Raw genomic sequence first — 25,856 nt, 5'->3', positions numbered from 1 at the left:
GCCAGGGGGTGGCCTTGGCCTACAACTGCATAGGTGGGCAAGAGCCTGGCCTGGGGCTCCTGCCCCAAGGCCCCCAAGGTTGCCAGCCCCTTCCCTCGTGGTTACCTGGGAAGGTGCCACCACCTCATCATCGCTGGAGTCTGCTGTGGTCTCTTCCACCAAGGTCTCCCTCCTGGAGGGGGCTGGGCCTACTGGAGAAGCACAGGTATCCTACTGGCAGTCCCAGGTACCCTGTGCCAGCTAGACAGGCCAGAGCCCTCAGGAGGGCCCCAGGATGGCCTGGTCCCTGTGTATGTGCCTCACCCTCCCGCCCAAGGCTTCATCTGCTCCCTTCCAAGGTCTACGGCTATTCACAGCATTCCAAGTGAGACACCTGAATGCCAAAACCTTCTAATTCCCAAGGGAGGCATGGCCCTGGGATTCTGGGGGCTCAGTTAGGGGAGCTTGATACCAAAAAGTTGGGAGTGGCCAAACAGCCGAGTAGGAAGGCCTCTAACATCATGTGGACCAACTCTGTTATGGGGTTGTGCAGCTGGGTAAACTGAGACCCTGTGTGGGATGGCTAGGCCAAAGTCGCAGAACAAGTGGAGATACAAAGCAGAGGCCTGAGGCGAGGGCTCCACCAGGTCCCCCAGCCTTTTCCTCCCAGGACCCTCACCTGGCCTGTGGGTCAATGGGGCCACCTGGGGCCCCTCAGCATCTTCTTCACTCCCTGAAGAGGTGCCACTGCTCTCCTTGCTGTCACCTGAGGTCCCAGGGGCCTTGGCCTTGGGGCGTCCCGAGGGAGGGGCTATGGCCCGCTGGGTTGCAGGAACCTCAGGCTTTTTGAGCTTGTTGGCCCCTCTGGCCTGCGCGGGGGTGCTCTGGGGACTCGTCATGGGCAGTGTTCCCAGAGCACTGTCGGTCTAATTTGGTGAGAGGAGAAAGGGTGAAAGGAAAAATTAGGGGAAATAAGATCTGGTGCTTACTGAACACCTCAGTTAAGGGCCAGGCACCGTGCTAGCTGCTTCGCACACAGGCCTCATTTAATCCTCCCACAACTCTCTAAGACGGGCAGCAGAAGCCCGGGAGGTTAAGTGCGTGTGCTAAGGCCAGTGCTGGTTAAGTGCTGGTGCTGGGACTCAGGCCCCTGCCTGGGCCCTGCCTTCTACCCTCTGCGGTCTCTGATGACCATCCCCTCCAGAGTGGGGCCTGGCCCCCGGCTCCCCAGCTCACCCCACTTGAAGACAGGGTCCTGGCAGCAGGAGGCTGGGCCTCACTGGCTTTCTGGGCAAGGACCTTCAGGGCAGCCTGGGTCAGCGGGAGGTGAGCTGGGTTCCTCTTTGTTACCTGTGGACAGTCAAAGGCAGCCCTGAGACTCCCAGGTTCCCGGGATGCCATCAAGCCACAGCCTGGTCAGATCCTGTCTGGCTGGGGTGGAGGGGGACCTGTAGCTGCAAGAGGAACCTGGGGCTGGAGTGGAGGACTGAGGGGCAAAGGGGCAACGCCACCATCTGGGCAGAAAATGGTGCCAGGCTTCAGGTTATGAGCTAATCATAGCGTTCTCAGAGGTCCAAAGACGGCTCCCAGCCCAGGCGGGGAAGCAGCTCAGGTTCCACCGGAGGCCCCACCACTCAATCTGAGCCTCTAGCCTCACGGCTGTAACAGCCTCCTTAACGGTCTCCCTGGTGCCACTCCTGCTTCCCACACACGGCAGCGGCCAAGGAGAGAGAACGGAACGAGACCTGGGTGTGATCCCTCGCTGAAACCTCCAGGCCCCCCGCGGCCCTCACCAGGCCTCAGGCCTGGCCCCTCCGCCCCAGCTTCTTCCAGCTCTCCAACCCCCAAGTGCTTCCCCAGAGGTCCCTGCACCTGGGTCTCCCTGCTTGGAGGGCTCCCCAGCTCGCCCAGGCCTGGCTGCTTCTCCAGCCTCAGTGCTGCCTCCCCTGGGAGGCCACCCCGGCCCATCCTTCCTAAAGCAGGTCATCCCCTGGTTCCCTAGTTGGTGAGTACTTTAACTTTTGGTCTCCTTGTTTAATGGCTGACCCCCGCCTTGGGAACTCCACGAGGGCAGGGACCCTCCTTGTCTTCTTCCTGTTGTATCCTCAGTGTCCCACATGGACAGATGCTCAGCACCAACTGCTGGCTGAACAGCCAGATGGATGCAGGCTGTTGGGTGCCGTGACCACACACCAGCCACCCACTCAGCACCCATGCTCCCAGGAAGCTCTTTTTGAGCTGTAGCTCGTGATGAGCCCCTCTGAGTGGAGGTGCCCGAGTCCTGCTGCCGCCTCCCCAGCTCTCCCTCCTCCTGCCTTCTCAGCAAAAAGGGGCGGGCACAAGGGGTCAGGGAAACAAACCCTACAGCCCCAAGAGCAGTGGACTGGGAGGCAGGAGCCCCGATTCTGACCCTGCCTGATCCTGGTCACGTCTTGACCCTCTTGCTGAGGGCGCGGTGCTCAGTTTCATCATTTGAGTGATGAGCCATTAACTCTCCCCTGCCCGGTTTTTAACGTCCAGCAAGGACCAAATACATAAAAATGCACCGAAATCCGTGAAGGCTGGGAAGAACGCTCATGGTCACTATGACAAACACTGACAAGGGCAAACTTTTGTTCAAACCGGGAGAGAAAAAAACAAACCAAAGGCCTGACATTGTTGAAAAAGCTGCTGAGGGACTCAGGGAGCAGGGCTGACTCTGCCTGGGCGCCACGTGCCAGATCACACAAGGCTAATTTGGGAGCGTGGATCAGGGCTGCGGCCAGGCCAGGAAAGGCTCTGGCTTCGAGGGTGTGGGTGAAAGCAACTGCGGTGCCACCCAGAAGCCCTGTGGGGAAGTGGGGGCAGAGGAGGGAATCCCTCAGCCCTGCTAGCCCGCACAGCGCCCCCTGGCCCGTCGGATACCTGAGTGGCTGGCGTCTCCTGTTTCTTGCCTTCAGACACCCGACTAGTGTCCTCACTGCTGCCGGCCCCCACCATGCTGGTTCTGAGGGCTGCCCTGGGGTGGGCCGTGGGCACAGTCGCCACGCTGGTCCTAATGGCTGAGACGGAGCGGGAGGGGCTGCGTCAGGGCACAGGAGCCCGTGGCCTCCCCAGAGGAGCAACACCCAATCTCTCAGCCCATCCTGGGGACCTGGCGCAGTGCCCGGGGCCTGTGTGGTAGAAGCCCGTTAAATCCCCTCCCGAGCCTTCCAGGCAGGATCTGCCACTGTCTCCACATCACAGGGAGATAACACGACTGCTGTGGCTGTCACCCCAGGCCTCCTCCTCGGCCCCTCCCCACCTTCAGCGCCCCCACCCCCCACTGGCCAGGCCTCTCCTCCTGAGCAACAGGCAGAGCACTGGAGCCAAACGTGACTCTCCGCGCATGTAAGTCTCTCGAGGACAGCCTTGGTCATGTGCAGAGGCTCAATTACACACGTTGACTGCAGCACTGTTCATGACAGCCAAACACCCCAAACAAAACCCTCAGCTTCCTCCAACGCGGCTCTGGCTAAGCGAACTGCGGGATCCCACCCCAGTGACCACTCTGTAGCCAGCAGACATCATGCTGTAAATATGTAACGTCACAACATACCAAATAAAGATTACTGAGCGTATGTACAGTGTGGCCTCACTAAAAACACATGGCGTTATCTTAGGTTTTTGCAAAGTTAATAGTTGTAAAATGTTAACAGTAATTATTCTGGACAGTGGGATTCCAAGTGAGGTTTTTCCTTTTGTGCTAATCTGCATTTCTTAATTAGCCTACCAAGATCAGGTATTAATATCTTCATTAAAAAGTGTTCTAGTAATAATAATAGTAATTAAACATTTTCTTGCTATCACTGTTAGAATCACAGATTGTCAAAAGTCAAAGAAGGGCTTTCCTGGTGGCACAGTGGTTGAGAGTCCGCCTGCTGATGCAGGGGACACGGGTTTATGCCCCGGTCCGGGAGGATCCCACATGCCGCGGAGCGGCTAGGCCCGTGAGCCATGGCCGCTGAGCCTGGGCGTCCGGAGCCTGTGCTCCGCAACGGGAGAGGCCACAGCAGTGAGAGGCCCGCATACCGCAAAAAAAAAAAAAAAAAAGTAAGTCAAAGAATACCAGATCTGGTCCTGTCTCCAGGAATCCTTCCCTACATGTCTCTGTTTAGGGATTACCTAACCCCCCCTTTACATGCCACCAAGAATGGAAGGCTCACTACCTCACAGCCCTCTCCATGTTCAGTCAGTCAGTTGTTACAAAGCTCTTCCTTATACTACAAACCTGGTCCCTGCAGCTTCTAGCCTCTGGTCTGGGTTCTAGCCTTTGGAGCCAGCACAGAGAAGCCCCAGCAGCTACTTCTCCTGAGCCAGCCCAGTGGGGGTATGTGTGCGTGTGTGTGTGCACACGGGTGTGTGTGCATGTGTGTGGCAGTTGCAGCAGGGGAGTCAGCCCTGCACAGTGGGCCTGTGCTCACCAGGAGTCGAGCACTGCGTAGCGGGGATCACGTCCTCATCCTCACTCTCAGAGGAGCTCTTGGGTGTGCTCTCTGAGGCCTGGGCCTTCCTCGGGGTGCTTGTAGCCTGGGCTTGGGCGGGGGTAGCAGCTGGGCCAGCTGGACTACGATTAGGGTCGACAAAAATCAGAGGGGTTTTAATCACCTTGAAAAACAAAAACAAAACACACCCCCCCAGTGATTAAAGGCTTGGCCAGGGGAAGAGGAAGGGGAAGGTGGGTAGGGGAGGGTTTTATAAGGCAAGGGGTCTAGAGAGCTTGGGGTGGCTGGGCACAGTCAGAGGCCATCCTAGCTGCCCAGGGCACTCCCAGCTCACTCCCAGCCCACGCACCCGCTAAGACCCCGCACAGCACCTCACAGCTCACAGGAGCCCATCAGACCCTCACATAAACCCCTGAGGTCAGCAGCGTTAGCTCCACCATACAGATGGGAAAACCGCAAGTCCAGAGAGGGGAGGAGAGCTGCCCAAGGTCACACGGCCCAGCGGAAGCAGAGTCAGGGCCAGAACGTGCAATTCAGCTTCCCTCCTCTGGCTGACTTCAGAGACACCTGCCGCATGGGGCGCTCCAAGCAGCGCCCCCCTCAGTCGCCTGGTTGTAATACATGATTCACCCGGGGAGTTGTTCACAATCTAGTTGCCCCAATGCCCAAGAGTCTGATGCCGCCTCCTGAGGGTGCAGCCAGGACGCAGCAACCCAACTACATCGGCCCAGTATCTTCAACAAATAAACTACACAGGGAAAATCAACAGAGTAAGACCAAAGGGACCCAGTACAGTGTGTGGCTCTTACATGTACTCCTATTTGACCACGCCAGATATAGAAAACGTCATTCATGAGACAACTGGGGAAATGGGGACACTGACTAGGTGGGTCAACTTTTTAGAGATTGTGCTTAAAAAAAAAAAAAAAGGGGGATTCAGTGGTGTTGGGGAAGTGAGTTGAAGGTTTGGATGAAACGAGCTTGGTCACAAGTTCAGAACTACCAAAGCTGGGGATGGTACTTGGGGGCTCCGTACACTGTTCTATCTGTGGGTATGCTTTGCATTTCCCAGTGAGACACTGAAACAGAGAGAAAGAAAGCAGCACCACCTGGTATTCTACAGATGCCTGGGATCCACAGCTCCAGTGAGTATGCCCACTGCACAGAAGGGCATCTGGGGAGCCTACTTTCCAGTCCCCAAAGGTCAGGTCTGGTCTGGGTTCTGGCCCCAGCCCCACCCCCACAGGGAGAGGAGGGCAGCAGGCGGGAGCTGCCCACGGCCACGGCCATGGTCTGGGACCCAGGTCTCTGCCCATCTCCCAAGCCTGACTCCACCTCCTCCCAGGGTGCTGTGGGAGAGGTAAAGTAAAAAGGAAAGCAGAAAGGGGCCCGCCCAAGGGGGGAAGCTCTGCTGGGCTTGGGCCCTTCCTACCCCTGCCAAACGGCCTCCCCCATGGCTGCTCCGATCTGCCACTTCCAGAGCCTTCCTTCCCATGTGATGAAAGAGAGAAGATGGAAAGTGGGAGAAGGCTTACAGTTGAGGGAGGGGGGATCTATATATATGTGAGAAGACAGAGGAACAGATTGTCGGGGATGAAGAGAGGCAGCAAGCCCACTGAGGCAAACAATAGCGTCTGGGATGTTAAAAGCAGCTCCGCAGCAGAAGCCTCCTCCCTGTTCCACCTGCCCACGCCGTGCACCCCTCCTTCCCCTGGGCTGGGGGCTGGGCAGGGGGCCTGGCTTTGGGGGCCGGGGCACGAGGGGGACCCTGGCTGAGCCCTGGACTGGGAGGAGGGTTCAGAAGGAGGGCTGTGCTGCCCAGGGGTATGTGGGATGCACTTCTGATCCCACCTCTGCCACGACCTCACCTTGTAGCCCAGCCCCTGAGCTTCGTGGGCCTCACTCTCCCACCTGCTGAAAGGGCTGTTAGTAACCCCAGCCTGGGCTCACACACCGGAGGGCCTCTGGTCTGCCCAGTACACACAGGGGTGACAAGGGCCTTCTTTCTGGGGCACGTCAGAAAAGACGCACTGGAAATGGAAGCAGCCCGAACATCTGGCTGGATGCCCCGTGTAGGTGCTGGGCAGTGAGGGCCCAGAGGGAATGCAGGCGCTCCTTTCCTACTACAGGGTCTGACGCCTGTAGGACCAAACCCAGGGGCCTTCTAGAAGTCACAGCTGAGCGCATCACAAGAGTGCCCTCGTTCCAGTCTGGGGCAGAGCAGGGGTCGGGCGGATTGGCCCAGGCTGCTGACCCCAAGGGACATGGCCATGAAGGCACCCGAGCTCTGGACGGCAGCACTTCTCCAAAGCCTCTCCCAGAACTGCCTGGGACTGGTTAGCAGATCCTGGGCCCACTCCACCCCAGGGAGATGAGAAATCCCACTCCCAGGGATGTGGCCTGGAGCCTCCATGGTTCATCAGCCCCCAGGGAATCTCACCCCAGAGGTTGAGAAGGCTGAAGCTCAGCGAGGGCAAGTGGCCCCACCCAGGGTCACCAGCAAACTGGTGTCAAGAGCCAGGGCTGGAAGCTAGTCCTCCAGGCACCAGACAGGAACTCCTTCCAGGACCAACCATGCTAAGTCTCTGATTTAACACCCTCATTTAGTTTCTTACAGGTCTCTTCTTCCTTTCTGACTCAACCTGAAACTCTGAAGGCAGGGCCTTGTCTTTTTAATTTGGTACTTACCCCAGGCCCCAGCACAGACCCTGGCCTGGGGTTAATGCCAGCACAGCAGGGCTGAGCCACCGACCACCCCCTGAGGTGCCCCTCAGAGAAAGGGGGGAGGCCCCACCCCCTGCATGGGGGGAGGCTGAGGCACAGTGAGGGGGCCTGGGAATGGACCACATCCCCTCTGCCTCCCAGCCTGGGGCTCTGCCCCCCACCCTGGGATCAATCCCTTTCCCGCACGGACGGGCTAATAATAAAAACAGTGAAACTCGTCAACAGAGAAGTGCCTGATAAATGCATAATAACGATAATAATAATAATTAGTGAGCTTGGGATTAAGGAGATAAAAATCCCCCAGTTAGGAGGAGGCTGCAGCTTCCCCAAGCTGTGCCATCTTCCCTGAATCCTCCCGGGGAATGCACAAAGTGCCGACTTTTTTCTTTTCTCTTTTTCAATAGGGACTCCAGAATACTGAGGACTAACGTACCAATTAAATGGTTCAGTTTAAGCATGATGTTCATATTAATTGTGTTAGTCCACCCCCGCAGAGAAGGGCGAAGTGGCCCCCTCCCTCCCAGCTGTTTCGATCCTGCTCAGAGAAGGGGGCACGCTCCAAAAGGCTCCAGAGAGCCAGAGGGCAGTTTCCAAGCCCTGCTTCCTTCCTGCCATGGAGGGGGAGTGTCGGGTAGTGCCAGGGAGCGGAGAGCCTGGGTTCAAACACCGGGTCTGTCCCCTTGTTACAGCCCTGTGACAACAGGGCAGCTCACCCAACTTCTCTGGGTGAGAACTCCTCATTCTTTCCTCCTCAAAATGGGAATAAAAGAAGCACCTATCCTCATAGGTCTGTTGTGGGGATTAAACAGAATAATGAAAGTACGGGGCCTAGCACAGTCCTTGGCACTCAGGAAGTGACCAATGGTAGATGGAGCTGCTCATGGTTATTTTTCTAATCTAGGCTATTAAGGAGAGAAAGGCAGTGAGCACCCCAGCACTGGGGGTATGCAAATGGCATCTGACTCTACCGATGGACTGATTAGCACGTGGTATGATATCTAAGGGGAGCTGGTTGTTTTTTTGGCTGCACCGCGTGGCATGCGGAACTTCCCCGACCAGGGATGGAACCTGTGTCCCTTGCATGGGAAGCACGGAGTCTTAACCACTGGACCGCCAGGCAAAGTCCTTAAGGGGAGCTGGTTAAGGAGACCCACTGGTCTGGGGGTTGCAGGCTCCAGCATCTCTGAAGGGCCTGGCAGAACCTTCTAGGAACTTGGGGCTAGAGGAGGACAAAGGGCAGTGCCAGCCGCAGGCGAGGCCTGGGGTTCACAAAGAAGCTCAGACACCTGCCAGATGAAAGTGGGCCTCTGGAGTTGGGCAGACAAGGTGGGCTTGGGGTAGAGTCAGGGGAGGACGGCCGGCAGCGTGTGAGGATGGGCCGCAGGTACGTGAGGGCGGTCTGGGACCAGGCCTGTGGGATTCTGACAGGCCCTGCAGAGAAGGCTCCCGGTTCCCAACAGGAAGCCGGGGTATCAGCGTCTGTCCCTTCCTTGGCTCTTTATGGGTCACAGGAGTCTGGGGAAATCACTTCAAGCTGTTGGGCCTTGACTCCTGATGCACCACCACGTGCCCTCCTGCATTCACAGGCCCTCCCTGTCGGGCGGCACGTTGTGTACCTGCGCCAGCATGCAGAGCGGGGAAGCAGGACTGCCACCCTGCCTGTTCACAGCTGAAACAGCCGGGCCTCAGCATGGTTAAGGCGAGCCCGGGCCTTGGAGATGGTGGGCGGGGCAGCCGGCTCTGACCCTACACCGTCTGGCTCTGCTGCCTTGGCTCTGCTGCCTGCCTCCCGGGGTTATTGTGAGGATGAACGTGTTAAAACAGAAGAAAGAGCCCAGGAAACTGGGAAGTGCTATTTAAGTGGGACAGATCTGCCCCCATGCCCGGGCCCCCTGCCCAGCTCTGAGCCTGAGGGTCCTCAGAGACAAGGCCTGGCCTACCTGTCTCGCTGGCAGCTCATCACTGCTGGTTGAGGACCCCTCTGCCTTCTTCTCCGGGGGCGCTGGGGCCAGGGTCTTGCTTCTGGCAGTTTTGGAGATGCCCTCCTTCTGACGGGACAAGCATATGGTGGGTGAGGGGGCATTTGTTAGCCGAGGGGAAGCAAAACTGAGAGGCCGGGGTGGGGAAACCATGGCCAGCGAGCAATGACCCTCAGTCTCCGGGGAAGATAGCATGACCCCCCTATATACAGCAGCTGGGGCACAGCTGCTGGCCCGGCATGCCTCCCAGCCACTGGGAACACAGGTCTCCACTCCGTCTATCCTTCCTCCAGAGCTGACTCTGAATGTGCAAGGGATGTGTGAGTCAGACACCACTAAAACCTGAGGGCTGGTGTGCTGTTGGCCGGGCATCCGAATGAGAGGTGATAGTGGCCCGGGACAAGGTGGCAGGGGTGGGGCCAGTGGCCCCAGCACAGCTCACACCTGGCTGTCACAGCCCCAGCTAAAAGCAGGAGTTGGCTGAAAGTGCTCCAAGAGGCTGTTATCCCCTCCTGCCGGGCCAGGCGTAGATAGGGGGGCGGGCTGGCTGGGAAGAGCCGTCAGGAGCCAGAGGACGACTCGGAGAGCAGTGATTAATCAGCAAGGCGTTGCTGGTGACCAGCTCAGGGGAGCCCAGGCAGGTGCAGAGGGCAGCTCTGGGCCTCCCTACTGGTGCGAAGGCCCCACTTTCACCACTCAGAAAAGCAGGACCCATGTTGCCTGAGCCTCCAATTTCTTAAGAAAAGCTAGGAGATCCTGATTTGTGTATTTCCCAATTTTTAAAAAGAATCAACTACAATGCACACTGCAACAGCCACGCCCCCATGGCTTCCCTGCTCACAGAACCCTGACTCTGTTCTGGGGGTCCCCACCACAGGCTTTGGAGAGGGTGGCTCCTTCTTCTAGCCAATCACAGGAACTGCAGGCCTCTCATCAGTGAGTGACTTTTTTGGGGGGTGGCAGGAGGCAGGCAGAGCACATGCCTTAGATCTGGTCAAGGAGACAAGGGGAGGGGAAGTCAACTGGGGGATTTCCTAGCTCTTTAGGAGATGCTGCAGCCCTGCTGTGACAATGAGGCACTTGAGGCATAGAGACAGAAGAAATCTGAGTCACTGATGATGCTGAGCTGAAGGAACCACCTTTACAGACACCTTACCCTGAAACATCGTGCAATGAGATAACCAATCCCCTTAGCATCTAAGTGCTTGTGAAGTAGCTGTTTTTTCCTGCAGATTAGGATGTCCCGACTGATACAATAACCTGTTTAAAACTTTACAGGGACTTCCCTGGTGGTGCGGTGGTTGGGAATCTGCCTGTCAATGCAGGGGACATGGGTTCAAGCCCTCGTCCAGGAGGATATGACATGCCACGGAGCAGCTAGACCTGTGCACCACAACTACTGAGGCTGCGCTCTGGAGCCCACGAGCCACAACTGCTGAGGCCCGCGCACCTAGAGCCTGTGCTCCACGATGGGAGAGGCCACCACAATAAGGAGGCCACGCACCACGGCGAGGAGTGGCCCCCGCTTGTCGCAACTAGAGAGAGCCCAAGCATAGCAACAAAGACCCAATGCAGCCAAAAAATAAAAAATAAAAAAAATAAAAAAAAAATAAAAAACAAACAAAAGAAACTTTACAAAAAGCATCACAGTCCAAAACATGGCTGGGACCCTTGTGTCTTAGTCTGGCATTTAGGCCCCCATAAATGTTACAGGTAACAAGCAACTAGAAGTGACTATTGCCTACAGGACAGCTGGCCTTTACTGAACCTACCTGACTTTACATTCCCCCTCCCTTTCCACACTCCCCTCCCCAACCTGGAGGGTCTGTCTCTACTTTTGTGTCTAGGGAACCCCAGGTCTTCCTCCAAGCTCAGCTCAATCGTCTCGTTTGGCCTCTCAGACACTTGTTTTCCCAGCACCATCAGAGCACAACCAGAACATTCTCCAATAATCTGGTCACCTCGTCTTGCCCTACAGACTATATGCTCCTTGAGGGCAGGGCCAACATCTTTCATCCCTTTGTCCCTATCAGTAAGACAGCGTGTTCAGTAGTGGTCTGATGCACTGAAGGCAGAGAAGTTAGTGCTAGGAGCACTTACACTTCTTGGTGCTTGTTTACTCATGAAGAAAACAGAAATTTAGGAGGGGCTGGAGCTCAGCGTGGAATAGGGATTTCCAGCTTCCCTTAAGAAATGGAAGATCAAGGGACTCCCCTCGTGGCACAGTGGTTAAGAATCCGCCTGCCAATGCAGGGGACACGGGTTCGAGCTCTGGTCCGGGAAGATCCCACATGCCGTGGAGCAACTAAGCCCGTGCGCCACAACTACTGAAGCCTGTGTACCTAGAGCCTGTGCTCCGCAACAAGAGAAGCCACCACAATGAGAAGCCTACGCACCCCAACGAAGAGTAGCCCCCGCTCTCCGCAACTAGAGTCTGCTTGCGCCCAGCAATGAAGACCCAATGCAGCCAAAAATAAATGAATAAATTAATTAATTAAAAAAAAAAGAAATGAAGATCTGGCCTCACAAAGGGTCCATCTCCACCAGGTCACAACTGGCTGAAGCTGACAGGGACTGCTTTTCTAGATGAGACAAGGGCTCTCCAGTTTGTCCTAGCTGCCACCACTCCCTACTGTCTCTCCTGACACCAAGGCTCCATGTCAGTTGCCATCTATCACCCCTACCAGGCCTGAGCCCGTCGTTTCCATCACATGTCTGAGTCCTGGAGTTTGTCACCCTGAACTTCTGTGCAAGCAGACAGAGGGAAAATGGTCAAGATAAAAGTCGGTTGCTCATTCCTTCCCTCTCCCCACTTGCCAGGCTTCACGTTAAGCTAGAACAGCTCTCCTTGAGAGATACACATGCCTACAGGAGGCGCCAGGCCCAGGTGAGGGATGTGACTTCCTCCAGCTTCCCAGGGCCTCATGGTACCTGCATCACAGTCCAAGCCTCCTCATGGCCCTCTGTAACATCTTTGGGGGCTTGGCAGGAGTTGCTGGCCTAGCCTTCCATGGGGCTGGTGTGCCCACTCGTGCTGTGGAGACCTTGGTAGATATGGGAGTGCATAGGACACCTTTCATCAGGGAGGCCTTGGTTAGGGGGTTTTTACAGCAGGTTTCACCTAAGGAGACATGGGGGACAGCAGCTGGGGGAAAGGATCCTGGGGTCAGAGCCTTAATCTGGTCTTCATTCCTTCTTCACCTGGCCCTGAACCCACGTTCTGATGCAGGAGTAGGTGGCAGTCGGTGGCTCAGAGGCCTGGCACTGTAGCTGCTTCCTCATGAGGCCTCACCTGGGCTGGGGGCACAGCTGCCGGCGTCCCCCCGTCACTGTCTGACTCCTCCTCGCTGCTGCTCTCCGAGTCCTCTTCCCGCTTCCCGGCCTGGGCAGCTGGGGCTCCTGCCTTCCCAGGGGGTGCTGGGGCAGCCCCTTTCCTGGGGGACCCCTTGGTGGAGGCTGAGGCAGTTCTGACCTGGGGGGTCTTCCCTGAGGGCTTCGCCTGGAGTGAGAGAAGCGGAGTCAGGGAAGGGCAACGGGAGATGGATGGGGCATGTGTAGCTGTGCTGTGGGCAGCTCCTGGCACAGAGAGGAAGCACAGGGCTGCTCTCTGCCCTCCCAGGGCTCACCTGAGCGGGTGCCTCCCCCTCACTGTCCGACTCCTCCTCACTGCTCTCCGAGTCCTCCTGTGGGCCCCTGACCGGCCCCAGCTGGGCCTGGGCTGCTGCAGCCAGTGCCTTCCCCATAGCCGGCACAGACACCTGGCCCCTGCCCGAGACGGCACTGCTCTGGGGGGCTCTTGCTGGTGGCTTTACCTGAATCATGAGGAGGGAACAGTATTGGGGAAGGAAGAGGAAAGCACAGTTCCCCTTAAGTGAAGCCCCAGCCAGGGCATGGCAGTGGGGAGATCACTCCCGCTTGTGCAGGGCCCTTGTCCAGGCTGGGGCCACTGCTTGGCCTCCTCTCCATCCCACCCTGGCACCTCTTTTGGCGCTGGTCCTACTTGCCTTGGCTGGGGACCCCAGTTTGGCTTGAGCAGCTGCAGAAGCCCCTTTTCCAGGAGCTGATGCTGCCCCTTTGGCTGAAGCCACTCTGGTGGCAGCTGGGTTTGCTTTGGTCTGAGGGGTTTTCACTGAGGTCTTCACCTGGAAGGAGAAAAGGGAATTATGGAAAGGAGGTGGGATGCAATAGAGCAGGTAGCCAAGAATGCTAATTCTGGAGTCAGATGCCTGAGTCTGGGTTCTGGCTCCTCCAGTAATAGCTGTGTGAACCTGGGCAAATCATTCGACCTCACTGGGCCTCAGTTTCCTCCTCTATAAAATGGGAATAAATGAGGCCTACCCATAGGGAGGGTGAGAATTAAATGGGAGATTTCCAGTGTTTAACACAGTGCCTGGCACACAATAAGCACTCAAACTTATTACTGTGAGAACTTTTCTTACTGTTAGCTAAGTATAAGACTACCCAGAGCAAAGGTGTTTTCCAGGCTCCCTTTTAGCTAGGTGGCCCTGTGATTAACTTCTGGCTAATGGATGTAAGTCAAGCATACATTTGACTTTCTTACACACGTAGGAAATGTGTCTCCTTCCTCTCTGCTACCTGGAATGCTGAGGTAATAGCTGGAGCTCAAGCAGCCATCTTAGTCTATGAAATGGGAGCCAAGTACTCAGGATGGCAGAACAAAAAGGAAAACCACTGCTGTTTGAGGTTTTCTTCAGCTTAACCTAAACTAAACTGATATTCAAGGAATCCCCTAAAAGCTTGTCAGAGTCTATAGACAGAACTATAGACATAAGAGCAACAAAGAGCAAAATCCTTGATAAGAGTGTGAAAGCAAGCCTTGCTAATGTGAAATCGGATGAGGAATTTGGCATCATCTCAAGGCCCCTGTCTCCTTCAGAGATGTAATTTGAACAGCGATATGCCCTACAACCCAGCTTCCCTCATTTGCATGGGACCAAGTGAAATAAATTATCAGTCATGAATTGAAGAAAGAAAATTCTCTAAAGCATGGACTATGTATGACTAAGGCTAAGGTGGTTAGCAGCACGGAACTCAAGTCATCCAGAGGGGAATAATGTTTTTTACATAGACTTACAAAAACAAAACAAAAGATACCAAGTCTAAGTTGACCTAACAAGTCTTAAAAGTTTAAAAGGACTGAAATCATACAAAATATATTCTCCAGCCACACAGGATTAAATCAGAAATCAACAACAAAAAGAAATCTGTATAATTCCATATATTTGGAAGTTAAGTCACTTCTTAATAATACATTCAAAGAATAAAAATTTTAAAATACAACATTTTGGGCTTCCCTGGTGGCGCAGTGGTTGAGAGTCCGCCTGCTGATGCAGGGGACATGGATTCATGCCCCGGTCCGGGAAGATCCCACATGCCACAGAGCGGCTGGGCCCGAGAGCCATGGCCGCTGAGCCTGCGCGTCTGGAGCCTGTGCTCCGCAACGGGAGAGGCCACAACAGTGAGAGCCCCGCATACCGCAAAAAAAAAAAAAAAAAAAAAAAAAAATTTTCAAAATTCATGAGACAAAGCTAATGCAGTCCTCAGAAGGAAATTTATAGCTTTAAATGTTTACATTAGAAAGAAAGAGCTAAAATCAAAAATCTAAGATTCCAGGGACTTCTCTGGTGGCACAGTGGTTAAGAATCCACCTGCCAATGCAGGGGACATGGGTTCGAGTCCTGGTCTGGGAAGATCCCACATGCCACAGAGCAACGAAGACCATGTGCCACAACTACTGAGCCTGCACTCTAGAGCCCACAAGCCACAACTACTGAGCCTGTGTGCCACAACTACTGAAGCCCGCGTGTCTAGAGCCCATGCTCCACAACAAGAGAAGCCACCGCAATGAGAAGCCCACACACCACAACGAAGAGTAGCCCTCGCTCACCGCAACTAGAGAAAGCCCATGCCCAGCAATGAAAACCCAACGCAGCCAAAATAAATAAATTTTAAAAAGAAAAGAAAAAAAAAATCTAAGATTCCACCTTAAGAGGCTAGAAAAAGAAGAGCAAAAGATCAAAGTAAGGAAAGAAATAATAAAGATCACAGTGGAAATTAATGAAACAGAAAACAGGAAAATGATACAGAAAAATCAATGAAGCCAAAAGGTGTTTGAAAAGAATGAAATTGATAAGTCTTTAGCTAAACTTACCAAGAATAGGACAGAAGACACAAATTACCAAAATTTAGGAAGGAAAGCAAGACATCACTTCAGACCCTATAGACATTAAAAGGATTATAGGGGAATATTATGAACAAATTTATGTTAACCAATTAGACAAGTGAGATGAAAAGGGACAAGTTCTAGAAAGGCACAAATTATTAACTGTGCACAGAACTATTAACAGGTACAAAATAGAAACGGATTCAAGAATAATAAAATCTGAATATACCAATATCAATTAGAGAAATTGACTTAGTAAGTAAAAATCTCCCCCCCATCGCCCACAAAAAGCCCAGGCCCAGCTGGCTTGACTGATGCATTCTATTAAGAAAGAAATAATACCAATCCAACACAAACAATCAGAAAGCAGAGCAGAAAATACTACCCAACTAATTTTATGAGGCCGTATCACCCAATACCAAAGCCAGGCAAAGGTATCACACGGTATCTACAGACCAATATTCTTGATGAGCACAGACACAAAAATCCTTAACAAGTGATTTGCAAACCAAATCCAGCAACAAATAAAAAGGAATATACACTAGGACCAAGATGGATTTATCCCAAGAATGAAACATTGATTTAATACCTGAAGATAACTAATGTAACACATATTAACAGAACAAAGAAAAAAAATCACTTCAATAGAGAAAACGCATTTGATAAAAACCTAACTCCAATTCATGGTAAGAACTCTCAACAAATTAGAAATAGAAGGAAACTTCCTCAACCGGATCAAGGGCATCTATGAAAAACCTACAGCTAACATCACACTTAAGAGTGAAAGACAATGCTTTACCAGTAAGATTAAAAACAAGGCAAGGATGTCTGCTCTCATCACTACTATTCAACATTTTACTGGAGCTTCTAGCCAGTGCAATAAGGCAAGAGAAAAGCCATCTGGATTAGAAAGAAAAAAGTAAAACTGCCCTTAATTTGCAGACATGATCTGTACACAGAAAATCCTAAGGAATCTACAAAAGCCACTAGAACTGGTAAGCATGTGTAACAATGTCACAGGACATGAGATCAACATACATCACAAGGTTAGGCCCAGAAGGCACCACACCACTTATCTGGCCATTCATCAAACACTGACTGAACATTTCTCTCCTGCCTTTCTCACACAAGGGCTGTCTTTCTATGATATTTAAGTCATGAATCATCTCCTTCCTGAGTCTCTGGCACATTTCGTTTTCCAGAACGGACTCTCTGACTTTGTTAATTTTTTTTAAATTTTTTGGCTGCATTGGGTTTTCGTTGCTGCGTGTGGGCTCTCTCTAGTTGCGGCAAGCAGGGGTTACTCTTTGTTGCGGTGCGCAGGCTTCTCACTGTGGTGGCTTCTCTTGTTCTGGAGCACGGGCTCTAGGTGCACAGGCTTCAGTAGCTGTGGCTCGCAGGCTCTAGAGCGCAAGCTCAGTAGTTGTGGCGCACGGGCTTAGTTGCTCTGTGGCATGTGAGATCTTCCCGGACCAGGGCTCGAACCTGTGTCCCCTGCGCTAGCAGGCAGTTTCTTAACCACTGCGCCACCAGGGAAGTCCTGTTAATTTGTTTTGAACCTCATTTCCCTCAATGGATGGTTTACTTTGAGCTGGCTTGGTGTCTCTGAGCAGATCAGAGATTGTGACTCATTTCTGACCCCAGCAATGCTAAGCAGAATAGAACAGCATTTTGCAGGTGAGGCCATACAAGTATTATTTCAATCCTCATAATAACCCCACAACAGAAGCAGTTACTATCCTCATCCTTCAGATGAAGGCGAGGAAAAGAAGGTGGTCAACAAGTCTCCTATCAGCCCTGCTTGTTTTAGCAGAAGCTCTTCAGACCTCTTGAAGCTAGGAAAGGCAGCAGCTTCTGACAGAGCATCAGGCTATAAGGCTACGCCCCTATAGAGAGGGACTGGCTGCTCAATTTTACCTGAGAGAAAATAAGGCCCCAAAGTATGACCATTTCTGTGGCTGGAAAAGCTTTGGCCAAGATATAGCAGAAGGAAGTGGGAAAGGCAAAGGCTTTGGAGGCAGGCGCTGGTGGGGCTGGAGCAAGTCACCAAACAACTCCTCTAAGCTCCAATTTCCTCTTCCAGAAACCAAAGTAAATGAACACCGTCTCATGGTACAGGTGGGAGGCTCAAACGGGAAGACAGATATTTAAGTGAACGGCACACTGAAACTTTTAAGGCATTGGTCTGGAATATGTCTGTATCTTGGAAAAACAGGATAGGAGACTACTGACCTGAGACTCTGGGAAGGCCAAGAATAGTTTAAAATCTCAGTAAAGGAATGATAGGACCTTGGGTCCTACAAGATAATAGTGAGATCAGGACCCAAAAAAAAAAAAATCCATAAAAATGTGTGCTCTGGTACAGGGAAACAAGAAATGACTAATTTGAGTGGTTAGCGAAAAAAAGAGTGACAATTAAAAATAATAAATGGTGGGTGGATGAATGCAGGGAGTGAGATATCTTCACCTCTCCCAGGCTGGAAGGCAACTCTTGATTCTGCTCCCTCAGGGAGACGGATGAGAACTTGCTGTGTGCAGGCCCTTTGCTGGGTGTGGCAGCTGAGATCTCATCAAATTCTCAACTCTGTGCAGGTTGATTTCCAATTTACAGAAGAATAAACAGAGGCCCTAATGGATGACTTCATTTGCTAGGCCATGGAGCTAGGACTTGAACCCAGGCAGCCTGGCTCCCAACCTCCCACCATTCGCCATTCACATGGTCTCCCCTAGTGATCCCACCAGAATGTTCTGCTTGGGGAAACTCACAAAGCCAGGCACTCTCCCATCCCCTGGCTTTTGTGCAGGCTGGTTTCTCTGCCCGGAACACTCCACATCACCTGGCCAACTCTTTCAGCCCACAGTTTAGATGCCACTTCTTCAAGAGGTCTTCTCTCCCGAAAAACCTCTAGACACCATCACCTGCCACGCCCTGCTAGCCTAGGCACACATCCTCCATCTCAGCCCTACTATCACACCACGCTGAAGTAATCTGTACATGTCCACGCCCGCCCCCCCCACCATCTAGGCTGGGAACTCCAAGGGCTAGGGCCAAAGGAGCCCCAGACAAGTTGGCACCTGGCAGATGGGGCACTTAACAGAGCTTGTGTAAAAAGAAATCTCAGTGGGAGCTCAAAAGGTGATGAAGGAGACCCTTGGAGCTCGACCCTGGAGCTCTGATGGGCAGAGGAGACGAGTGGAAGGTGTGGAATGAGGCTGAGCTGAGGCTGCTGCATACCTGGGGCAAGAGCAGCCTAGGTAAGCACATCCTCAGCCCCATCCCAGGCGACGGTGTGGGTGGGGCAGGTTGGCTCCTCCCAGGTCTCACCTGTGCTGCAGTTGAGGCCACCTCCTCATTGTCCGACTCCTCCTCACTGCTCTCTGAGTCTTCCGGCACCTCAGCTTTGACCTGGGCCACTGCAGGCCCTGCCTTCCCAGGGAGCCCTGGGGTGGTCCGTTGCCCTGAAGGCCCCTTGGTGGGTGCCGAGGCAGCTTTCACCGGGAGGCTTTTCCCTACAGACTTCACCTGGAATGACATGGAAAAGAGGCATGTCACAGGAGCCAAAGGACCACGTGGGGGCTGGCCCTGACCCAGGCAAACAAACTTCGCCTCACCTGTCCCACGGATGCGGCAGGAGCTGTCTCCTCCTCGCTCTCCGGCTCCTCGCTGCTTGAAGAGTCCTCCTCTGGCCTCTGGGTGCCCCTGACCACGGCTGGGGATGATGTGCAGGTTGGCGAAGTCACCGTTCCTGCTTTCCAGGGGGCTGGTGAACTTACTTGCCCTGGTGGGACCTTGGCAGATGCGGGTGTAATGGGGGTGCCCTTCCTTGGGGAGACCTTGGTCTGAGAAGTTTTCACAGCTGATTTTGCCTGAGAGGACACGGAAGTCAGAAGCTACAGAAGGATCTTGGACTCAGAGCCCCCATCCGCTCAGGGCTGGAGCCCCACTGCCATCCGCCCCCACAGCTCCCTGTGGAGCTGCTCCCCCGGCGGGGGCAGCTACCTGGGCTGGGGTCTTGGCTGTGGGGGCCTCGTCCTCACTGTCTGACTCCTCCTCACTGCTCTCCGAGTCTTCCTTGGACCTTTTGGCCTCGACCTGGGCGGCTGCAGGCCCGGCCTTCTGAGGGGGGCCCTGGGTGGGACCTGAGGCAGGTCTGCCCTGCAGGACTTTCCCCGAGGACTTTGCCTGCAGCGAGACACACAGGCTCAGGGGAGAGCACCCAAAGTGTGGCTTTGTGCAGAGATGCAGAGACAGAGAGACGGAGAGGGTCAACAGGCACGGTGAACGGAGGGGGATGGGGCTTCTGGCACTGAGCCGGAGAGAAGAGCCTGACAAGCAAGGGCCTCACCTGGGCCAAGGCCGCTGCCCTCACCGCCTCCCCCTCGCTGTCCGACTCCTCCTCGCTGCTGCTCTCCGAGTCCTCATCCCACTTTGCCACCTGGGCGGCTACAGCCCTTGCCTTCCGAGGAAGCGCTGGGACAGCGCTCTTGGCTGAGGGTCCCGTGCCTGTGGCTGAGGCAGCTCTGACCTGGGAGCTTTTCCCCAAGGGCTTTGCCTGGGGGTGACAAAGGACAGGGTCAGGATAGGGGGCTTGGGGGGAGTGTGTGTGAGGTAAGACAGGAGGTGAGCAGGGCGGATGGAGGGCAGCGGTTCTGGGTGCAGAGGAGGAGAGGCCCACGGGGTCTCTGCAGGTGACGCACAGGGCCGGGCCGGGCATCCTTCCAGCCTCACCTGAGCCAGGCTCGTGGTGTGGGGCACGGCTGTGGATGCCTCCCCCTCGCTGTCTGACTCCTCGCTGCTGCTCTCTGAGTCCTCCTCCTGCCCCCTGGTCTGGGCCTGGATGGCTGCAGGCCCTGCCTTGCCGGGGGGTGCTGAAGGGGCCCCTTTCCTAGGGGAAAGCACCTGGGCAGGTGCTGCTGCGGTGGCTCTGACCTGGGGGAGCTTCCCTGAGGGCTTTGCCTGGAGCGAGAGAAACAGTATCAGGGAGGGAGCCCAGACGGTGGGCGTGAGGAAACACAGGAGAGCAGACAGGGTTAAGGACACCGCAGACACCACAACACCACATGGGGAGAAGGCGCAGGGCTCTGAGCATGGCTGGGGCGCGTGCGGAGCGGGAGAACAAGCCCTCTGAAGGCCTCCTGGGATGGGGCGCCGGCTGTGGGACTCTCCCTCCCCAGGCCTTACCTGCAGCACGGTCTGGGCAGCTGGCGTTTCCTCCTCGCTGTCCGACTCCTCGCTGCTGCTCTCCGAGTCCTCCTCTGGCCTCCCTGCCTTCCCAGGGGGTGCTGGGGTGGCCCCTTTCCCAGGGGCCCCCTTGGCAGGACCCGAGGCAGCTCTGACCTGGACAGTTTTCTCGGAGGCCTTCACCTAGTAAAAGAGAAAGTGCAGTTTGCTCCCCTCCTTCTGAAAACCCCCTCGTGACACCTTAAGAATAAGGCTCGAAGCCTTAGCGAGGCTTGCGAGACGCCCTGCTTCTCTCCGCGCTCCCCACCTTGACGGGTGCTCCAGCCGCTGTGGCTGGCCAGCCAGTATGACCATACCTCCTCATTCCCGGGGACTTCACACCCCCTGCCCATTTCACCTGACCACTACCGCCTCATCCTCTGGGCCCCAGACAGATGCCAGTTCCTTATAGCAGCTCTCCATGATGGCCCTGCCCCAGGGTGGGCAGGCTCAGGGATTCCAGGGGCCTTTTACCACCTGTCTGACCCCTATTCCTCCCTGCTCTCTGATTCCAACAGCTTCCCAGCCTCTCTGGCTTTCCCTTAGGACATGCACAGCTGCAGCTCTGGCTACCCAAGCGAGGAGAAGGGGGTCCCAGCAGATGGAATGGAAGCGGATTCCTGTTTGCTAACAAGCCATGATTTGGCCTGAGAAGCCAGAGGACCAGGTAATTAAAACTTCTCAAGTCCCTTCACAGCAGGACTAGCTGGGACAAGGACAGCAGCCCACTTACTAGACAGGGAAACTGAGGTGAAGGGAGTGGTTATTGACTGGGTGGGGTGCAGCACCTGCCCTTTGGGAAGCAGCCATTCCAGGCCACTGCTTGGACAGGAAGGGTCATTTCCAGAAGCGGCTGGAGCAAAACCAGCTGCCCTTGCCCTTCAACTCCCATAGCCCTGCCTCCCTCTCCCTAAACTCCAAGGTGAGTCTCCTCTGGCAGGGAAGGTGCTCATTACACAGTTACTCCACCAGTCTCGGGGCCAGGGAACCAGGCCTCCCTTGGGCCTCACCTGGCTGGGTGTCCCCGCAGGGGCCCCCTCCTCACTCTCGGACTCCTCGCTGCTCTCTGAGACCTCTTCTGGCTTCGTGGCCCTGCTGGCTGGGGTCATGGCATCCCCTCTGACTTGGGGTGTCACACATCCCGCCTTCCCTGGGGTCGGGGCTGCCCTTCTCCTTGGAGACTCCTTGGCCGCAGCTGCTGAGGCTTTGACCTGTGGTGGTTTTACTGCAGGTTTCACCTGGAACGAGAGGATGGAATCAAGAGAATAATCCTCTCCACCCGAGGAGTATAAGATGCTTCACAGTTTGTAAAGCTCTTTCCTAATGTCATCTGGTTCTCAAACAACTCCCTAAGACAGATACTATGTTTACACCTATTTTCCAGTAAAGGGCAAAAGGCTCAGAGAGGTTAAACCACTCAACACCAATACTAAGGGCAGAGTTGTGACTTGAACCCATGTCTACATGGCTCTGGGGGCAGAGCTCTCAACCACGATGCTCCTCTCCCACCTGGCACACAGGGCCCAGAAGAGGGGCAGCCACTCTCCAACAGGACAGCTCATGACTGTCTGTCCCTCCAGCTACAGTATCTGGTCATGGTGGCCACCCCAAGGGCCAGGAGGCTAGGATCTGAACCCCAGTCTTGGCACTGGCTTGCTGAGATTCCTGGGGCATATTCCTTCCCTCTCTGGGCTCTGGCCCACTGAAGCTATGTGTTTGGCTGCTGGTTTCCCAGGGCCAGGAGTGTCGCTCATTCCCTTGGCAGGGCCTGGGGGATGGGAGCCCAGGGTGTCCTTATGGCTGGCTGTAACGAGGGCCCAACGGTGGGACGGAATGTGGGGAGCAGCCCACAGCTAGGCCCGGGGTAGCTGGGAGCAAGGTCTCCACCTTCGTGGGTGACTGGCTAAGACAGGAAGGCAAGGTAGGAAGCACTGTGGGTGCCAGGCCAATCCATCCCTGAATGCTACTTTTCTCCCTCTGCAACACCTTTCCCCAGGTGTCCTGGCGCCAGGCACCAGCGTTTCCTGCCAGCACTACTCCAACAACCCCTCAACCATGTCATTACATCTATTCAGCACTGTCCTCCGATCCAGGCCACAAGCAGCCATCTTTCCGAACCGTAAGTCAGGCCACCTTGCCGCTGGGCCTGTAGCCCTGCAGTGGCTTCTCACAGCCTCCAGAATAAAACCCAAATTCCTCTCAGCAGTCCTCTTGGTCAGGCATGGATCTGGCCCCCGCCTACTTCTGACCTCACCTTGTATCACTTTCCGCCTCATTCATGAAATTGCAGATCACCGTTGCTTAAAAGCACCAAACTCATTTTGTGTCTGCCTCTGCCCCTGCTGTCCCTCTGTCTGAGTCACATTCCCGTTACTGCGCCTCAGAGCTCTCCATGTTTCCCTTTCATAGTAACCATCACCTCGGCGTTAAATTTCTGAGGGAACCCTCCACTTCCCCACGGCAGCAGGAACCCCACCCGTCCTGCTTACCACTGTTTCCCCAAGGCCTGGTGCTTGGAAGGTGCACAATAAGGAATAACTTGCAGGGACTCCCCCCCGGTCACGATTCACAGAATAGACACGGCCACAGACTAAAAGACCTGCCTATCCCTGGCCGGTGCTGAGGCCTGGCATTCACCAGCAGGCCCAGAGACTCTGCAGCAGCCTCACCCACACCCCAATCCCCCGGACAGCCACGTTCCTGCCCCGGGGCCTTTGCTCGCGCAGTTCTTCCCGCTCAAATACCCCTCCCCCCACCTCCCTCCCCGGTGAAGCCTCCTGTGCGTCAAGGCCGCGGTCCAGTGCCGCCTCTCCCAGGAAGGCTTCCCCCCACCTCACAGGCAGGATGGCGTCTCTTCCCCCCAGCTCCACACCTTCGCCTGCCTGGAGAACAGTGAGCAGCGCCTGGCTCCCCGCCTCCGCAGGCCTCAGCCTTCCCAGCTCCCGGTCACCCTGACACCCTTGCTGAACTGATCCAGTGCCCCTGGTAGGTGAGGCCCCGGCCAGGCCCCCAGGAGGGTTAGAGGTTTGCAGAGGGCAGCTCCTGAGGATGGGCGGCAATTACCTCCACGTCCGTCTCATCGCTCGAGCTGGAGGTGTTCTCGCTGGAGCTGGCGGCCTGGCTGGCGGCCGCCATTCCTGAGGAATAAACAAGGAGGGGCTGAGGGCCTTTCCAGGCCCGCCCACCCCTCGCCCGGCACCCTCCACGCCAACTACTCAGGGCCAGGTGCGAGCGCTCCTCCTCCCGCCGCAGCTCCGCGCTCTCTGGAAGGCGCACAGCCGAGGGGCATGCCACTCTGCCTGTGCTCCTGCGCGGCTCTGAGGCCCTGGTAAGGCCTGTGATGTTAGGTCCTAGCACACGAGCGCCAGAAGCTGATGGCTCAGATGATCTCCTTCCACCAGCACACAGCAGCAGGCAGGGCAGACGACTATTTTACATGGGAGATGGAGGCAAGCCCAGGCCTCTCAGCTTAGCCTCTGAGCCTCTGCGGCAAGCCCTGCACCCACTTGAGAGCAATAAACCAGAAAGGGCTCCAAGCTCACCCCGGCTGCTCACACTCCCTGGCAAGGCCTGAGGTGTCCCTGCAGCTGACTCTTCCTCACCCAGGGGAGGGGAAAATGGCCTGAGGTGGCGGTCCTCGCTGTCATAGAGACAACCCCCTGAATTCCAGAGGGTCCCAGGGCCTGACAAAGCAGCGTCCAGGTCTGCTTCCTCAGCCCGCACTCGGGGTCCTGGTCCTAGAGGGCAGGGCTGCTCACCAGGCTTGGCAGTGGTTCTGAGGGCCGAGACACCGCCCTCCTCCTCAGTTTCTGAGACCAGGACGGTATTTGCCGAGGGCCCTGACGCCTTCTGGGGTAACTTCCTGGTGAGGAGGTGGGCCACTGCCTTCGCGGAGGCAGGGTGTGCCGTGGAGTTCACCGTCTTGCTGGCTTTCTTGGTCTTTGCCTACACAGAACAGGAGTGACAGACAGTGGGTATGGCCTGGCAAATGAGAGCACAGACCACATCTGATCCCAGGTCCACCACTTCCTAGCCCTGTGAGCTTGGGCACACTACCTCCCTAAGCCTCAGTTTCTTCATCTTCAAAGTGGGGCTAAAAATGGTACCTCCCCTCACAGAGGTGTGGAGAGAACCGAATTACAGTTCTTGGGACACAGCACTTTTGCTCAGTGGTGAGTAGCATTTTGCTGTGGACACTACCATGGCCTCATAATTCTTTCTACATATTTTTTGCTAATGCTACCAGGCAATATCAGGGACATAATCCTTTACATGCCTGTGACACTGCTTTGCGGATGACCAAAAAAGGATATTCTACTTTCCAAGTAGTTTCCAGCCTAGAAAGTGATTCTTGAGGGACTTCCCTGGTGGTTCTGTGGTTAGGACTCCACACTTCCACTGTGGGGGGCACGGGTTCCACCCCGGGTCGGGGGACTAAGAGCCCACAAGCCCCCCGGCACGGCCAAAAAAAAAAACCAAAACAAACAAAAAAAAAACAAAATAAAGTGCTTCTCAAGCTTTCAGAGCCACAAATGTCTTATCTGCTCTGGTGTCTCCACTGCCTTGTGCAGTGCCTGGAACATAATTGTATTGGTAACGATTTGCTGAGTGAACAGGTGAATGCGGGGCCGGAGGAGGAAAGGAACTGTCTCTTCCAGGTGTGTAATGTGCCCAGTGGCCCATGGCAGTAGGTATTATCCCCATCTTACAGAAAAAAAAAAAAAACTGAGAACCACAGAGGTGAAGGGACAGACCACAATCACACTGTGACTGAGGCTGAGATCTGAATCCAATCCAAGGGTTGGGCCATTACCCACAATCCTATCCTTCTGACACAGGGGACTGTGTCCTCCAGGGCACTTCAACTCCCACGGGCGACAGCTTGGAAGGTGGTCTCACTCACCTTGGCTTTTTCTTTCACACTTGAAGGCAAAACCATCCCCGTGGCTGAGGAGTTGGTAGATGCTAGTGCCGGGACTGCAAGATACAAACACCGGTTGGGTGAGCCAGATGAGCATTTTCTCATGGGTGAGCGGCAAACAGGCTCAGCTCACCTAATAATTCAACTGGTATGGCTGCCTGGTGCTGGCATGAGATCTGAGGCTGAGCCTGGACTGGGAAAGAGCTCGGTGGTGCATCAGCCACATCCCCCAGGAGCAAGAGAGGAGAGTGACGACATGAAAGCCATGTGTGTGCATCCCCCATGGGGGTCCCGATTCCCTGGTGGCATGAGACGCTGAAGCCCCCAGAGGAAAAGGGATTGGCTCCTGGTCCTGCTGCATACTGCCCCGGAGGCCCCGCACAAC

At 55.0% G+C, this 25,856-nt stretch overlaps 1 protein-coding gene across 11 annotated transcripts in view; it reads right to left on the bottom strand.

Moving 5' to 3' along the window:
* The window catches only part of TCOF1 (treacle ribosome biogenesis factor 1), a 39,736-nt gene that overhangs the window by 6,096 nt on the left and 7,784 nt on the right, over positions 1–25,856 (bottom strand). For 2 of the 11 annotated variants that reach the window (XM_060093636.1, XM_060093637.1), the window contains exons 4-21: positions 25,454–25,527; positions 24,309–24,495; positions 23,614–23,687; positions 21,561–21,788; positions 20,059–20,694; positions 19,676–19,882; positions 19,330–19,512; positions 18,942–19,196; positions 18,655–18,852; positions 13,150–13,287; positions 12,772–12,957; positions 12,438–12,644; positions 9,107–9,214; positions 4,422–4,605; positions 2,884–3,020; positions 1,216–1,329; positions 659–905; positions 106–191 (exon numbers count right to left, since the gene is read on the bottom strand). In XM_060093636.1, coding sequence (XP_059949619.1) covers positions 106–191; positions 659–905; positions 1,216–1,329; positions 2,884–3,020; positions 4,422–4,605; positions 9,107–9,214; positions 12,438–12,644; positions 12,772–12,957; positions 13,150–13,287; positions 18,655–18,852; positions 18,942–19,196; positions 19,330–19,512; positions 19,676–19,882; positions 20,059–20,694; positions 21,561–21,788; positions 23,614–23,687; positions 24,309–24,495; positions 25,454–25,527 — 3,449 coding nt within the window. Of the gene's footprint in view, positions 1–105; positions 192–658; positions 906–1,215; positions 1,330–2,883; positions 3,021–4,421; positions 4,606–9,106; positions 9,215–12,437; positions 12,645–12,771; positions 12,958–13,149; positions 13,288–18,654; positions 18,853–18,941; positions 19,197–19,329; positions 19,513–19,675; positions 19,883–20,058; positions 20,695–21,560; positions 21,789–23,613; positions 23,688–24,308; positions 24,496–25,453; positions 25,528–25,856 lie in introns of those variants that run through there. The other 9 variants (XM_060093642.1, XM_060093645.1, XM_060093638.1 and 6 more) reach the window with 9 other exon arrangements.

This window comes from Mesoplodon densirostris, chromosome 3, assembly GCF_025265405.1.
Source record: "Mesoplodon densirostris isolate mMesDen1 chromosome 3, mMesDen1 primary haplotype, whole genome shotgun sequence".
In the NCBI taxonomy this organism is placed as follows: domain Eukaryota; kingdom Metazoa; phylum Chordata; class Mammalia; order Artiodactyla; family Ziphiidae; genus Mesoplodon; species Mesoplodon densirostris.
The sequence above is the reverse complement of the archived record's forward strand: the minus strand, read 5'-3'. Positions and strand labels throughout refer to the sequence as shown.